Source organism: Echinops telfairi, unplaced genomic scaffold (genome assembly GCF_000313985.2).
Source record: "Echinops telfairi isolate 266 unplaced genomic scaffold, ASM31398v2 ScPeMD7_443;HRSCAF=831, whole genome shotgun sequence".
In the NCBI taxonomy this organism is placed as follows: domain Eukaryota; kingdom Metazoa; phylum Chordata; class Mammalia; order Afrosoricida; family Tenrecidae; genus Echinops; species Echinops telfairi.
In genome coordinates this window covers 7,672,697-7,689,331 of record NW_022104341.1, presented here as the reverse complement: position 1 = coordinate 7,689,331, position 16,635 = coordinate 7,672,697, and the positions used below count along the sequence as shown (strand labels likewise).

At 45.8% G+C, this 16,635-nt stretch overlaps 1 protein-coding gene across 1 annotated transcript in view; it reads left to right on the top strand.

Annotated features, from left to right (window-relative positions):
- The first annotated feature begins 2,689 nt into the window (after nucleotides 1-2,689).
- FNDC7 (fibronectin type III domain containing 7) overlaps nucleotides 2,690-16,635 on the top strand; it is a 35,684-nt gene continuing 21,738 nt past the window's right edge. The window contains exons 1-5 of the mRNA XM_045291729.1: nucleotides 2,690-2,752; nucleotides 3,256-3,274; nucleotides 8,203-8,457; nucleotides 9,935-10,195; nucleotides 13,137-13,394. Coding sequence (XP_045147664.1) covers nucleotides 2,690-2,752; nucleotides 3,256-3,274; nucleotides 8,203-8,457; nucleotides 9,935-10,195; nucleotides 13,137-13,394 — 856 coding nt within the window. The remainder of the gene's footprint in view (nucleotides 2,753-3,255; nucleotides 3,275-8,202; nucleotides 8,458-9,934; nucleotides 10,196-13,136; nucleotides 13,395-16,635) is intronic.

The window sequence follows — 16,635 nt, the reverse complement described above, 5'->3', positions numbered from 1 at the left end:
ATAGCATAACAGTGTGCGACAAAAAGGCCTGATTTGTCACCAGGAATAGGTATCAGCAGTTCAAAAACAAGCAATCAAATTGATGTGAACAAAGTGGAGACCCAAAACCCACCTGCAAGATAATTGCGCAGTCCCTCACCGAAGGGCCACATGGAAGGGATGATAAGTAGAGGGAGCGGCGTAGCACTGATGAAACACCTAACTACCCTCTAGTTCTTTAATGTCTCCCCTCACTATTATGGTCTTTGTCTCACCTCATGAGTCTTGTTAGACCTGCACATGTTCGTTTGTATAATCAAGATGTTAGATGCATGAAAGCCAAGATAGATGACCCTTCAGAAACAGTAATGGGAGTAGTGATTCCCTGAGCGAAGAGATGGGGGTGGGGCAGCTGATAGCAATGATGACCATATAACCCCACTTGAGGGGAAGAAAAACAGAATTGTAGGCGAATGAATGGATACACTGGATGGTGTTAGATACAAATAATAATAATATATAATATGGGTTTCTGGGAGGTTGGGTGGGAGAGGGAGGAGATAAAGGGGAGCTGATATCAAAGAGTTCAAAAAGAAAGAAAATGTATTGAAATGGATGGTGGTAACATTTGTACAATTATGCTTAATCTAATGGAAATATGGATTGTTACAATATCTGTAAGAGTTCCCACTTAAAAAAAATTTTTTCTTAAGGCCTGATTTGTGGCAGATGGGAGACTGATTTTGCCACCACGACAATGCACCTGCTCACTCAGCCATCTCAATGCACCAGTTGTTGGCAAAAACAGTATGCCTCTCCTGTCCCACGCGCCTTACTCACCTGAACTCCCTCAGTGCAACTTCTTTTTGTTTCCGTGAATGAAGCGGGACATGAAAGGACAGTGATTTGATGAAGTAGAAGAGGTGAAGAAAAAAACAGGGAGATTTTGTGAGCCATCCAAACTGATGAGTCTGAAAAAATGTTTCCAAGAATGGAATTTCAGATTTGACAAATGTTTTAAGTGTGATGGAGAGTCCTTTGAAGGTGATAAGGTTGTTTTGTAAAAAAATAATTAAATCATAGCTTTGAAAAAAAATTCTGGGTTTGGGTTTTTTATTTTTGATACTCCTTTGCTATCCCTTACTATACTTCCCAATGCTCATGGAAGCAGCAGTCAGGAAATCAAAAGACGAGTTGTATTGGATAAATCTGCTACACAAGACCTCTTTAGATTATTTAAAAGCAAGGATATTGCTTTGAGGACTAAGATGTGCCTGACCCAATCGATTGATTCTTAGTGAATCTACTATGCACTCAACTGTCATTCTCCTGCCTCTCAATCCTTTGACCTCCTGATCTCTGGTGGTTTTTCCTCCCTCTGACCTCAGCTGCCAATTGCCTTAGTTACATCCTGAAACTGGCCACAATCAACAGCTTCTCCACAGTTTCCATTTGAAAATCCTACTTTCTGATCAGCAACACCAATGCTAACGTTTCGATGATTACTTTTCCCTGTTGCTGAGGGCTTTGAAGAGAGGAAGTTTCTTGCTTCTTTCTCTCCTCGTTTCTGGTAGCTGCTGACAATCCTTGGTATCCCTTGGTTGATGACAGATGCACCTACTTCCACCATCATACAGCATCTGTCTTTCCCCTGTATGTCTCTGTCTTCATGCCTGGTCTCCCCTTGGTAAAACACCACTCCCAAAATATTAGGACTAGATCCATCAGACTCCAGTATAATCTGTTAACTGTTAACTCAAGAAACCAGATGAGGTCACATTCCCACATATAGAAATTAGGACTTCAACTTACCTTTTTTGGAGACATGATTCAATCTATAATCAAACCAAACCAAAGTCACTTTCTATGAGTCCATGTCAACCCATAGGACAAGGTAGAACAGCCCCTGTGATTTCCAAGACGACTATGTGTTTCCAACTCTCTGTGGAAGTAGAAAGTCCAGTCTTTCTCTCGCACGTTCCCTTGGTGATTTTGAACTGCTGAAACATGTAACCACAGAGCCACCCAGGCTGCCTCTCAATCGGTAACAGATAGGATTAAATATTGTAGAATCCCAGTGAATTCTCATTACGAGGAAGAGTCTGGACTAGGAAAATAACTGGAACTAAAGAGCACTGAAATTACAGTCATCCCGGAGGGTGGAGGGTGGGGGTGTATAACGTGCTCCTCTGGGACTTCCCACTAACCTCAGGGCAGACACCTGTGTCTACTCTTTGATCCTAAGAGAGTGCAGCTTTGCAAAGAGTAGGAATGGCCATTCTGGACAGAAACAACAATAGCAATAAATGAAGGTGAAGAACAAAAAAATATTGCCCAAGATCTCGTGAGTTTAAAGTGATCATTCCACTCTATCAACAATTTCCTGTACAGCTTTGTGACATTTCTATTTTTAAAATTAAAGGGAAAAAATAAAGAGAAGGCGTGCATTCTGCATGTTGCTCTGTAACTTAGCTTACCGTACCTTCTTGGTCCACTTGGCATGGCTCTGTCCGACTTTCTGTCTCAGCCTTGGCCGCCCAGGAGCCACTAGTTACTGGTCAGCTCCACCCTGAGAGGGAGGAGCTACTTCCCAGTCTGTTCCCAGCACCACAGCCTCCTGTGTCCCAGTGACCAGTGGGACTGCCTCCTGCGGACCAGAGGGGACTCTGGTCACTTTGCTCAGGTCGCTGTGAGTGTTCTGTGCAACAGGATGGCTGGTGGACCGGAGAACCGTTTTCCTTTGATTGGAGTCTGTCTGATCTGTCTTAAAGTGGTGAGCTGACCGTCTCAATTCATCCGCAACTATTTAGGGGAGAAGACTGTCAGGTTCTCTCTCTCTCCATCTCGATTGCTTTTTTTTTTTTGAGAGGCTGGGAGGTGGGGAGATAGGAGTCAAAATATTTATGGATCATACCAAGTTTGCATATATTTGTGTGTTTGAAATTAAATGCAATATGCCAGAGAAAGAAAACAAGATGATCATTCTATTAGGAGAACAAAGACTGCCGAGGCATCTCTCAGCAGCTCCCAACTTCGTTCAATAGGCAGATTCAGGGAGAAAAATGAAATCGTAATGTGATCTGCCTGAGAAGTTTGGCGGTAGGTTTTAGTGTTGGGAGATGGTTTGGGCACGTGAATCCTCTGTCTGCATTGATAGATTACTCACGGGAGGCATCAGGATGCTGTGGTAATTTGTTATTGCTCTGACTACGTTTTACATTTTCTAAAGCGGTGCTTTCCTTTGTGGTTCTAATTTTTCTAAACTTTCCCTTTCAGGTGACTTCAACAAAAACAGGTAAACTTTTCTGAAATGCAAACCTTCTCCTCCCTATTTGATTTCAACTTCCATCGCCATTTCACAGTTACTCTGCCATATAATGGTTAAATTTTTTTTTTTTCATTTTAAACCTGTGGTGGTGGAGTTGATTCCAATACAGTGCCCCCAAAATGACGGCACTAAGAAGAGGCAATCAGCACTTACCTGTGTGCTAGGCCCTCAGTCAGGGCAAGCAAGATGAAAACTGGTAGACCAATAAGTAGCTCAGACATAGAAAACAAGTCCTACTGAGGAATCTTTGTTGAATACTGTAATGTATCCAGCAGCAAGTTTGGTTTTTGATTCGGTGATGTATACAATCATATAGACATGCATTTTCTTGTCTATAGCTAGCCACGTGTGAAATACTGTCATGAGTATCATATCAGTCGAAGAAGCAAACTCTTAGTCCCAAACAGTGACGCATGGGAGTTACAGAACTTAACATTTGTCTTCAGGGGAATTAAAGGAGACAACTAGAAAGCTGTTTTGTTTTGTTTGCTTGTTTGGTTTTAAATGAAATTTCCAATATTCCCTACTTTACTCAAAAAGAGCTCTACCTTCCAGGATATGTCATCCTTACTGTATAGACTATGGTCACTCGGAGCTAGAAAAGGGTTTTCTCACAAAAAAGACTTGACCACAACTTTTCTTAAATAAATAAATGACTGGAGGTGATGTTAGAGGCTCTGGAAGCCTCTAGATGGGAACTTTATGTTTATTGGACTTTAGGTGAATCTGTAGGAACCATATAATATATCAGCTATATCACCAACAAACTTTTAGAGCGATTCTGTGTACATTAGAACAACCGTGGTTTATTATTTGGTCTGTACAACAGCAAAGAAAGTGTAACTGGTCAGTTAGAGACTGGTAGAACCCCTGAAACTGGGACTCTTAATCGCCCCTGAGGCCTAGAACTGAACTCACCCTTGGGTTAGAAGAATCAGCTACTTATTATCAATGGGGCAACATGTATCCCAGGCCAAGCCTCAGCGAGGTAGGAAAGAAGCAGGAATGGAGGCAGGGACCACAGGGAGGATGTGGGATACGTGCGGGCACATTAAGATGGCAGTGGATGAGCTGAAGCAAAATGTGTAGTCATTGCTGAATGCAAAACACCTAATTCGCAATAAAAAAGTTTTTACAAAGAAAGTGGAAAGAAGAGAAATCTTAATTGACTTAATACAGGTATAAGAGTGAGCTATCAGTATCCAGAACACCCACGCAGCTACACTAGAGCTTTTACTAATACGATCTCCCTCTTTCGTTTATTCTCTTGGCGGTCTCTTGAGAAACCTTCAGGTGTGGCCAGGAAAGCCAGGGGCAGACTTCCTGACAATATACAAAGTAACTTTTCTAAATGGCCTCTAGCTCTGTGGTCTCTCGAGTGCACCCTCGGCCATCAGAACTGGCTCCACCCGGCCACGCTCTTGGAGCCCTCCAGAGAAGGGGCAGCCTGACACCCAGGGTGCTGTGAATTGATTTGTCCTGGCTTTGCAGTGGCTTTGAGGTGTTTTAGTGATGCTACGTAGAAGGTTTCATTTGGAGGGTGGATGGTTGTGGTGTTTTATTCCCCTTGAGCTCTGGCATCGCTGGCGCATACATGGTTAGCCAGGGGACTCTGTGGGCTAATTTCGGCTGCTTTCCGTTGGTAGCATGCACAGAAGCCGAGGGTCAAAGGGCTTCTTTACTGTTGACTGATCAGAGTGGTTGATGGCATATTGAGAGAATTAAAGATTTCTCTTTGAATGATGACGGCAACAAATGGACAAATGTGCTTGACACAATGGATGCATGCAGGGATTGGGATAAGAGTTGTACAAGCCCCCTATAAAATGATTTTTTTTTAAAGAAAAGAATTTCTCTTTATTAATCTAGTAAGTGGGCTAACCACTGAAGTGAGGAAGAAGGGGGTGCTGATCTTGACGAGTTCATTGCTGGTGCTGCTCAGCTCCTGCCTGGACCAGCCACTGCCAAACAGCACACCTGTCTCTCCAGCCTCCCCAGAATCTCCCTGTACCCACACTTCTCCGAGACTTTCCCAGATGAGCTTCCTTTCCTCTGTCAAAACATGCTTGTCATGGCGCGCGTGCGCTCACACACACACACACACACACACACACACACACACCCCTTCATGGTTTCCAAGATGCCCTTGCACACACTATTTACTCAAAGGACTTGCATAGGTTCACACAAAAGCTCACACCAGAGCCAGGGCTCACACCCAGAGTTCCTGAATCCAAGTCTGCCCATTTCCCGCCACACGACGCTGCTTTTACTCTCTCCAGCCCATCATGCTTCCAGCTCACTGCAACAAGGCGACTTTGGTGGGGCCTGTGGGGACACCGTCTGTGCCATGCTTCCTGCTTAGACGCCTTGGAAAGCCCTCCGAGAACGCACTCTCAGGTCTCCAGTGGGCATGACTAGATGGGTGCGTGTTTTTCCAGGAAGCCTCATTAGTGGAGGAGATTAAGATAAACCATAGGAAAAGAAGCCGAAGTTGTTGAGAGACAGCCATGTGGTTAGAGGAAAACAGGCCTAGGACTCAGGTGCAACTGTCGAGGAGCAGAGAGGCATGGGTGTCGGGTGGGATAACAATGGGAGCCCTGCTGGAGCTTTGAGTTCTAGAGAGGAGGGCAGACACAAGCCCTACCTACAACTTCAGCTTCTGCTGGCAAATGACTAAGATTAGAAGGTCTGCAGTGGTTCCCAGTGTAGAGACGATCTTAATTTCCTTTCAATGGCAAAGGAGACAGGTGGAGTGATGTGCAAGGAATGTCTGCTCAGTGACAGTGGAGACTTTGTTCATTTTTGCAGCATGATTATGTCTGAGATGGTGCCAAAGCCAACTCGCTGAGCTATTTGTACAGAAAGAGAAGGTTGTCTGTGATGCGTACACGGGGATCTGGCGGGGGCGGGGGTGGGTGGGTGGTGGGTGGAGCAGGGAAGTGAGACTTGGGAATCACACACATTTGGACTGTATTTACTCTTTCTCCCTCTTTGCCTAGTTTTGTCCTTTAGTCTTGAATTTTGCATTCGGCAGTTCTGCCCAGCTAGTGGAGATGATCAACACAATAGACCAAGTGCCTGTTTCAAATGGGGAATCCAGCAATGTTGCTTCTACTTTCCTTCCAACTGGATTTCCAACATCTAGAACATTTTGATGTCTGTGGATTTTTGTAAAGTAGGAATCTGATTGGCATGTTATAGCTCCTAGCCCATACCTAAAGTGTGTCATAGATTCACGCTCCCTGAGACAGTCGTGACCAGGCCCAGCCAGGTGAGGCGTGACAATGTCATCTCATTTTATGCTAAGGTGGAGGTTTGTTTGTTCGCTGTATGGCTGTAAATAGGCCTACTCCTTATGCATTGACTATCTTGTTAGCTGGCATTTCATATCGACAATAGTAGTAAAAAAAATCTAATATCTGACTATTTTACACCTTAACAATGTAAGTCTGGCACTAGATGACATCCAGGTGTGACATGAGAGGAATACTGACTGTGAGGGTGAAGGTTCTATACCAACCTGGCGGGGCTATGACTCTTAGTGGCTTGGCACTTGGCACTAATCTAATTGCACAGTTATGTCGTGATACAATTAGCCTCCCTTTTGTGATCTGATGATACATCATAATATTTGCCAATCTAACATTTCCCACATGCAATTTAGAGACATCAATAACATTAATCTAGTGTGATCATCACCCATATCCATTGCCACATTTTCCATAATCATAAATAGAAACACATTGGTTCCTTCCTCCCACCCCTGGCCACTAATAAACATTGGACTCTCTACCTTTGCCTATTGTCGTAGTTCTCTAGTGCTGCTGGAACAGAAATACCGGTAGCAGGTAGCCGGAACAAATAGATATCTGAACGGTTCAGGAGGCGAGAAGTCCTAATCCAGGCTGCCAGGTTTAGGGAAAGTCTCTCTTTCTGCACCAGCTCCGTGGGAAGGCCCTTGTCTCTTCAGCGTCTATTCTTGACTCTGTGCCGGGCCCTCCCTCTCTGTCTCTGTGCCTTTGCTGTGCCTAACCTGCTCTTATTACATTTCAAAGGTGATGGACTTAAAGCATGTCCTAAGTCCTAGGGCCCCTTCACGTGACAAAGAAAACCCATTTCTAAATGGGATTGTAAGATACAGGGAGTTGAAAGAGCAGCACACATTTGGGGGGACCTACCCTTCCATTCGTAACACTTATGCTTGATCTTTTACATAAGTGGGATCCTACGGCATTCATCCTTTTGTGACCAACTGACTTCACGCCACAGATTTCCAAAGTTCGTGCATATTGTTGCATGGATAGGGTTTCCTGTCTCTTTGTAAGGCAGGTCTTCTGACAGAGCCTGCGGTCATAGTTTTTATTTTGTAGAGATGAGTATGAACATTGCCCCACGCTTAAAATAAAGAAAGCGGCTGCTTTGATGGAAGGACAACAAAAAACTGCCCTCCTTCTGCCTTTCCATGGAATGTCCTTGGGAAGCAGGCAGGGTGCGGCGGCGGTGGCCACAGTGGTAGGGCGTGAGGGGAGGATGGAGACGGAACTTTGCTGGAGATTGTGCGGCCCAGTTGTGGGCCTGGAGGGGGGCTTCTCGCACAGCAGTCCAAAAGCACACAGAGACAAATCATCCACTAACAACTGGGAAAAACTTCTCTGAAACCCCATCACCGAATGGGAGTCAAATACTTCGCCCACAATGTGAGCTTTCCGGTTCTCTTTTGGGAGAGCAATCTGCCGTTCTTCTCTGGGATTGGCTGTGATCTGCAAAGTGATGGCCAGGCTTATGCTTGAGGACGGCGGGAGAGGGTTTCTCCTCCTTGAAATGTAAACTGATGGGAAGCATGATCCTTCTATGTGTCCTGACTAATGTACCACCTCAAACATCTCTTCCAGCTCCTGAAATACCCACCATCGACCAAGCATATTCAAAGCTCAGCAACAGCATCACCGTGGAATGGGCTACAGTGCCAGGGGCCACCAGTTACCTCCTCACGGCTGAAAACGGGGGCACGGTCATTGAGACCATGGTGGTCCATTCCCCTGGCACCGTGACAGGCCTGAAGGCTGCGACCTTGTACCAAATCACCGTCAGGTCCATCAGCGCTGCTGGGAGAAGCCAGGCATCCCCTCCAAAGCAGGCAAAGACAGGTCGCACTGGGTGCTCGTCCTCTGGGGGCTGCTTGCTTGTGTCCTGGAGCCATGACACTGAGCCTGCAAGTAAATGCAAAACGTCATTTGGCACCATCTGAGCACCCACAATGCAGGTCTCAGAAGCAAACGTCACCAAATGACATTTTTTAGGAGCTCAGTTGTGAGTGAGTGTGTGTGTGTGTGTGTGTGTGTGTGTGTGTGTGTCTGTGTGTGTGTGTGTTGAATTTCAATATCAGCTGCTCTGCTTTGCTTTGCTTTGCTTTGGAAAATAAAATCCAATTCTGAATGTGTTTAAAAGCACCCCTACCTTAAGATCCCTGGAAGAGTGCTCTCTGTTTCACCTCGGCCAAGAAGACCAGGCCAGATCACAACAAGAAGAGATCTTCTGGTGCACTTTGACTGCCTGGCATACATATGAACAATAATAGTGGCTATTACTCAAACTACTTTAATAAAGTTGAACCTAGGTATATTTCGGAGGGGGAGCCCTGATGGCGTAGTGGGTTAAGTATTGGGCTGCTAAACGCAAGGCCAGCACTTCAAAACCACCAGCCACTCATGGGGGAAAGATGAAGCTGTCTATTCCCTTAAAGATGTATAGCCTCAGACCCCCACAGGGCCGGTTCTACCCTGTCCTCTGCATCACTATAAGTCAGAATAGGCTCAATGGCATTTGAGAATGAATTTGGATTTGAATTTATATTTCTGAGAAGTTACTTACATATGTAAAAATCATTGAAGCCATAATTTCCCCATTAATATATACTGTGATCACCCCACCTAAACTTCAAAAACCCATGGCCATCATGTTGATTTTTTTCAACTCATGGACCCTTTATTGCAATGGTTCTCAACCTGTGGGTCACCACCCCTTTGGGGGGGTGTCGAATGACCATTTCACCGGGGTTGCCCGATCCATAACAGTGGCAAAATTATAGTTATGAAGTAGCAACAATAATAATTTTATGCTTGGGGGGGCTCACCACCACATGAGGAACTATATGAAAGGGTCGCGACATTCGGAAGGTTGAGAACCACTGCCTTATTGGGTTCCTGCGGCTGTAAATCATTGTGGGCATAGATCCCACACCTGTCTCCTGCACAGCGACTGATGGGTTTGAATCACTGACCTTGTTAGCAGCCCAACACTTACCCGACAGTGCCACCAGGGCCCTGACTGTCATCCCAGGGACGTTTCATCTAATTTCTGACCCTTCTCCAGAGGATATTATGCCTGATAATTGTTTCCCATCTTCCCCATCCCTTTGACCAGTCCTTTATGATTCACACACACCGGAGCAGCAAGTGCCTGAGGAAACTCGGCTGTGGACCCTTTTGCAAAAACAGGAAGGGAGGACATGGGGAGCCAGCTCACTGAGGCGGTCGATGACTTCCTTTCTAAGTGTGGATTACCCTGTGTTGGACTTCCTTGAAGTCAATACATGTCTTTTTCTTCTTCTTTTTGTCTCTTTAGTATTGGCTGCCCCAGTTCTAGCAATAAGCTCTCCGAGTCCGGACTCTATTCTCGTGCAGTGGGAAGCGGTCTACATGGCCATTGGATTCTCGGTGTCCATCGTGAGAGCCAACGGCTTGGGTCGAATCTGGAAAGAGAACACTACAAACACCTCCTTGACATTCAGCAACCTGGATGCGGGGACGCTCTACACCATAAAGGCCTGTGCATGGAATGCCAACGGGGTCCCTGGGGATGACTCCACCCGCAATCAGAGAACCAGTAAGCAGCTCAGCCCAGGCACGCTCCTTTCTGATGAACGCGGGGCATGGGCATTGTAGCCCTGCAGAGCAGTGTAAGTGATAAGTACAGAGCAGCTGGCAGCAGCTATTTAAGTTGATGATGGAGTTATTTATAGCGCCTTGACTATTCCTCCTCGGTAATTTAACTGCTTACTGGATGTGTAAAGAGTGCTGTTCAGAAGCAGAGAGCACAGCCCGTACCCCCCCACACTCCTCATCCCACCCCCCCGAGCCAACTCAACTCCAAGTCCCCTCCCCATAGTGCACAGCACGAAGTCACTCTGGTTAGGGTTTTCCTGGTTCCTTCCTGGGACCAGGCCAAACGTCTAAACAAAAAGAATGGTACCAAACAGGAACCTCATTGATTCAGCAGACATTTGATGAGTGTATGCCAGGGCTCCTGGTGGTTCAGGGGTTAAGCCATGGGCTGCTAACCACAAGGCCAGCAGTTTGAACCCACCAGCCCCTTCGTGGGAGAAAGAAAGACGTTTCCAGCTTCCGTACAGCATTACAGCCTCAGACACCCACAAGGCCAGTGTCACGCCGCCCCATCGGGTTGTTATGAGTCAAAATCCACTCGATGGCTGTGAGTCTGGGGCTTGCCAGCTGTGAGCCGACATCACTCTAGAGATGCAGCAGCAATCAGAGCAGAGTCCCCGCTGTCCTGATGCTTACACTGCACGTGAGTGGGCTATCACGCATTTCCCAAAGCGGCAGGGAGTGGGCTGAAGGATAGAGAGGGAGGAAGGGAGGGGTAGAGACTTTGTCTTCTCTTGAGGCCGAGTAAGCCATGCACTGGCAGGTGGCCCAGTGAGGCCAGGCTGTCACCAACTAGACTGTTTAGTATCTGGGAGAGAGCTAAGGAAAGCCTGGGAGGTGGGGGTGGAGGGGTAGGGAGAAAGAAACCAGAATGTTCTCTCCAACGGTTCCTAAGTTTCCTTATGAGTTAGGAGGGGAGCCCACTGTGTGAGGGCGAAGAGAAGGATTTGCCTTACTTCTCTGCAGAGAAATCATGAGATAGTTCCATAGGTGAATCATGACGGCCCTGGTGAATGGGGGGCGGCCATGACCAGCCAGTCTCCCTGAGAATTTTCCTGCACATGCCTGCTTCCCTGCTTTCCACCAGCGCTGACTGAGGGCCCACTGTGTGTTAGCTATTGTTCAGTTGCTATCAAGTCAAATGAAACACGAACCCTCACGTCAAAGAGCTCCTTGTGTCCGAGGAGAGACAGATGTACGTGTACACCACAGGCAGCCGTGCAGGCCAGCAGGTGCTCCCATGGAAGCGTGCTCAGTGTGCAAAGAGGGCTGGGGGCTGCAAGAGCCATTTCCTAGGGATGAATGTGTCTTACAGTCATCCCCTTTATTTGTTTCCTCGTCTTTTAAAAGGGCTTCGTGTCTGGAGTTAGCCTCCTATCCCTCATTTTCCCTGGTTCTTTGATTCCCACGTGGGAAAACAGGGTCCTTTCAAACACTTCAAGGCCCAGAATGACCCCACCTATAGAGATGGCCCATGGGGGAATGAGTTGGGTCCCCATGTCTTCAAACAGGGTCCACTCTTTGCTCCCATCTGTGTTCCATTCCATATGTGTCCAGTTTTCTAAAGCCTGACAGACTCTCAAAGAGGCCAGTGTCTCTCCTCCACAGCCCAACAATACAACTCCTCAATCTATTCAATGAGAGAACACTGGAGAAAGGGGAGCCGTGTTTCCTAAGAGTATGGGGGAAAGGGTTTTGGGTAAACCAACAAGGTAACATGGTCCTCATATTTAATACTGTGCGTAAGAATGGAAAAGAAGTCTGCTCTTCTAGAAAAAAATACGACCTGAAAGCTGTTGCAGAAAAAGTCTTAGCAGGTATCAAAGCAGTGAAGGGATATTTTTGAAGCTAATCCAATAGTGAGAATATTTGATCGTGGCTGAAGGCCCCTGTAGCCTTTCACATTTACAATTTCATTTAATTCCTTTAACCACTTGTCAACTAGCGCATTCATTCCAAACATATTTAGCACCTATTATCGGCTAGGCCTGGGTCCATGTTTGGCGCAAATGGTTTGCAGTCTACTATTCACCTAAAGGTCGGTGGTTCAAAACTAAGCAGCAGCACTGTGGAAGAAAGGCCTGACCATCTGCCTCCATAAAGATTATAGCTAAGAAAACCCTATGGGGTTTTTCTCTGTAACACAGAGAAATGCCATGAGTAGGAATCAGCTCAATTGCAACACGTTTGGTTTTTCAAGTTTTTATGTTCAAGGCACAGATCTTAGACAAATGTTACAATTAAGGGAAAATTAAATAACAATGTGATTAAATACCGAGGTCACATGTTCATTATGAGTTGGTATAACTAATGGAAAAGATATCACCAGTTCCCAGGTACCCTAAATCTCAACTTTGTTTTCAGAACACTTGCAATTGCCCTTCTACTGAGGTACCTCCTCCTTCAACATTGTTAAACCAAATCATACTTCGATTCTTTTTCTTAATTTTTATTGAGTGATCATACTTCTTTTAATGTCTTAGATAGCTAGTTCTATAACAGAAATAACCCAAGAGGAGGACTTTAACAAACAAAATTTAAAAAAATCATTTTATTGGGGGCTCATACATTTCTTATCACAATCCATCCATATATCCATGGTGTCAAGAACATAACCAATTTTTCAACACATTTGAAGGGATAAAATTCAATCCATAACATTCCATTCTTTGCCCCTGAAATTGTTTTCTTTGTCACAAGCGAAGCACATTTCCTCCATCACATCATCCCCACCATCTTAAATCAACTCTAATTCCAAAATCTGTTCTTATGACTCAACGATGTCAAACAGGGGTGAGATTTGAGGTGTCCATCATCCTGGGGCTCACACTTGGATACTGGAGGGTACTGCAAATCTTCATGGGGCCTTCTCAAAAATGCAGGTCCTCATGCTCCTGCCAACATTCAAGTTGCTTTTGACAGCGGGACTCTGAAGGCGTCTGTTTCGTGGGCACTGACAGAAGGAGCTTCCAACTACACGGTGCTGGCTTTGGGCGACTCTTCAGAGCTGAGCTGCAGTACCCCTTTCAGTTCCTGCACCATCTCTTCGCTCCGCTGTGGGACAGAGTACTTGATCTCCGTTGTAGCGAGTAACGAGGCTGGATCTAGCAAATCAGCTTCTGCAGTGGACCTGAAAACTGGTATGTAAATTTGAGCGGAAAGCCTTTGGGACTGGCAAGTCCAAGTGACTTCCAAAGGGAAATAAATAATCACCCAGTTCTGTTCTAGAACATTCTGGAAGAAGTGAAAAGGAATGTCCAGTCAAGGGGGGAAAGCACTGAGTTAAACACTGATGAAGAATATCGAGGGTCAAACCAAGTACCATGCATTGGAAACATGATTTCTTCAAAAATAAGACATGCTGGTTCCTAGTCCAGATCTTTCATTAACTGGTTGTTACTTCATTTATAAAAGTTGTGAAATCCCAAGCTGCAGTTCGAGTACCTGCAGCTCTGACTCTGTAGTACGGTGAACGGCCTTTTCTTTATCTCATGCTTCACCCAGGCCTTTAAAGATAAAGAGGGGATGTGTATCAGTTCTGCATACGGGTTTGGATGGTTCCTGTTTCTGTTCTTCTCAGATTAAAAAAACAAAAATACCAAATGGAGGGTAACTCCTCTGTCTAGAAATATGCGTGTGTCCCGGGGCTGGAGACTAACCTTTAATGAAGGCCTACCAGGTCCTACGCATTGTTGCCAGTGTTGTTGACTCGTTTTCACTTGACAGTGACTCCACGGGACAGAGTAGAACTGTTGTTTCTATGGAAAGATGTCTAGTGGCCCAATGGTTACTCGTTTGGTTGCTAAAAGTCAGTGGTTCAAATCTCCCAGTAACTCTGTGGGAGAAAAGATTTGGCAGTCTGCTCCCAGAGAGATCACAGGAAACCCCACAGGGCAGTTCTGCTCTGTTCTATGAGGCCCCTAGGAGTTGGGGTCAACTCAAGGCACACAACCACAGCAATCTTGATCAAAGACCATCAGGTCTTAACTCCTACAGGGCGACTGGACGGGTTTAAACCTCCAACCTTTGATTAGCAACTGAGCGTTTACCTCTTGTGCCACTTGTACTCCTTGTGCGAAGCACTACAAATTAAATACATTTAATTTGCATGACAACACAGTGAAATAAACTGTATTAATTCCTTTTCCAGATAAGAAAATTGAAACTCAGGTTAAATCTTTTCCCCAAGGGCACATGTACTAAGTGGTAGATTTGGGGTTCAAGCTCAAATTTGCCTAATTTCACTACTCTACATCAAACAAAATGCAGATAATTTTTTAAATGTCTGCTTTATCGAAATGTCAGACTTCAGTCCTTCTAAATTTAAAAGGGAATCCTGGTAGTGTAGCTGTTAAGACTTGGGCTGCTAATTGCAAGGTCAGTGGTTCGAAACCACCAGCTACTCTGCAGGAGAAAGACCAAGCTTTCTACTCCTGTGAAGAGTTGCAGTATCGAAATTCGCAAGGATAGTCTGCTTTGTCATTTAAGGTTGCTGTGAGTCGGCACCAACTCACTGGCCATAAGGTTTTGTTTTGAAGTTTAAAATACTTTAGAGCAGAGAGGATAAGAGCATCAGTAAGCCGACACTCCCTATTCCACAGGAAAGAAGGAGAGCCAGCCCCTTGGACCCTATTCGGATTGAATGGTGACCCTCCAAAATACATGTTGGGATCCTAGCCCTTAAACTTGTGGAAATAATGTTGTCTAGATTTCCTTGTGTCAATATAGGGTGTGTCCTTAGACCTAGTTGCTTAAAATGAGCAGATGAGACCCACACGTGAACCCAAAAGTGGGAGGGAGAGACACCATGTGACGGTTGTCATGGTACCTTGGGATGCTGGAAGAGACACAGCTCTTTCCCCAGCACCCCAGGGGAGAGAGCCTTCCCAAGCGTTATGGTGAGTGGGGTAGATCCCGATGCCTAGTAGCTCTATTTGACAGAGTTGAACTGCCCCGTAGAGCTTGAATTCTAACTTCTAGCCTCCTCAACCATGAAGAAAAAAAATGTTTTTTTCTGTTTCTGACTACTGTGACATTTCTGTTAGAGCAGCATTCGGAAACTAAGAGATTCTCGGCCTCGAGGAGTGTGCTGAGGTCACTGGTAGGAGTCTGTTACGCTGTTCACTACAAGGTCCCCACTCTCTCTGAGGGAGAAAGATGAGGCTTTCTACTCCTGCACAGTCTCAGAAACCCACAGGGGCAGTTCTACCCTGTCCTACAGGTCGCTATGAGTCGGCATTGACTTGGTGGCAGTGGGTTTAAGGGAAGGTCACTAGTACAGCAAACTTGGTACTTGGGCTTCTCTGTTGACCTTAGGCAGCGGACTGGTGCACTGGAGGTGGTTTTAGGATATGCTTGTTGGCAGTGAGTGAAGAGCAAAAGCACTTTCAAGAGCACAGAAGCTGTGCTGATCCTTTATTGCACGAGCATCCAGCCAGTGTTTTCCACACTTGGATGCACTTTAGGAGCCTCTGGGGAGCTTTTCTAGAATCCCAACACCCAGGCCCTCAACCAGAGTTGCCACGAATGGAGTCTGGACATGAATAGTTTGTGAATGCTTCCCAGCTGATTCTAACATGCAGCCAGTGTCAAGTGCCACGGATACACAGCCCTGCACACTTGAGTTTGTGTATAACTCCAAAGGCGATGATTGTGGGAACGACCCCGACTCATCCATAAAACGTAAACTGCATTTAGAAAGCCGCCGTAGCAATGTGGGTTATGGGTTGGATTGCTAACTGCCAGATCAGCAATTCGAGCCCACTGGAGAAGGATTTCTGTTCCTGTAAAGATTTCCAGCCTCAAAGGCCCTAGGGAGCAGCTCTACTCTGTGCTAAGTTAGGGTCACCAGAGGAATCGACTCCACAGCAGTGGGCTTTTGTTGGTATATGTTTCCCGGGACACAAAAATATGTAGTTTGCTTTATAGAGCTTTTCATTAGAGATGACTAAAGTCTTCAAAAGAATAGCACAGAGGAGAATCCCCTTCATTTGGATTCATTCCTTCACAAAACTTTGGTTCATGCTGATGTAGATACATGAGTCACGGCCTGAACACACACACACACACACACACACACACACACACACGCACGCACGCACGGCACAGCACGCACGCATGCACGCACGCACGAGGCAATCTTATTCACCAAGGTGATCCATGCTTGTCGCTGACATTGTTGCAAGCGCCCTCAAACTATGGCCCGCGGGCCACATGTGGCCCGCCGAGGACATTTATCCAGCCCGCTGGGTGTTTTTGCCCCGTTTGTTTTTTTACTTCAAAGTAAGATATGTGCAGTGTGCATAGGAATTTGTTCATAGTTTTTTTTTAAACTATAGTCCGGCCCTCCAACAGGTCTGAGGGACAGTGAACTGGCCCCAT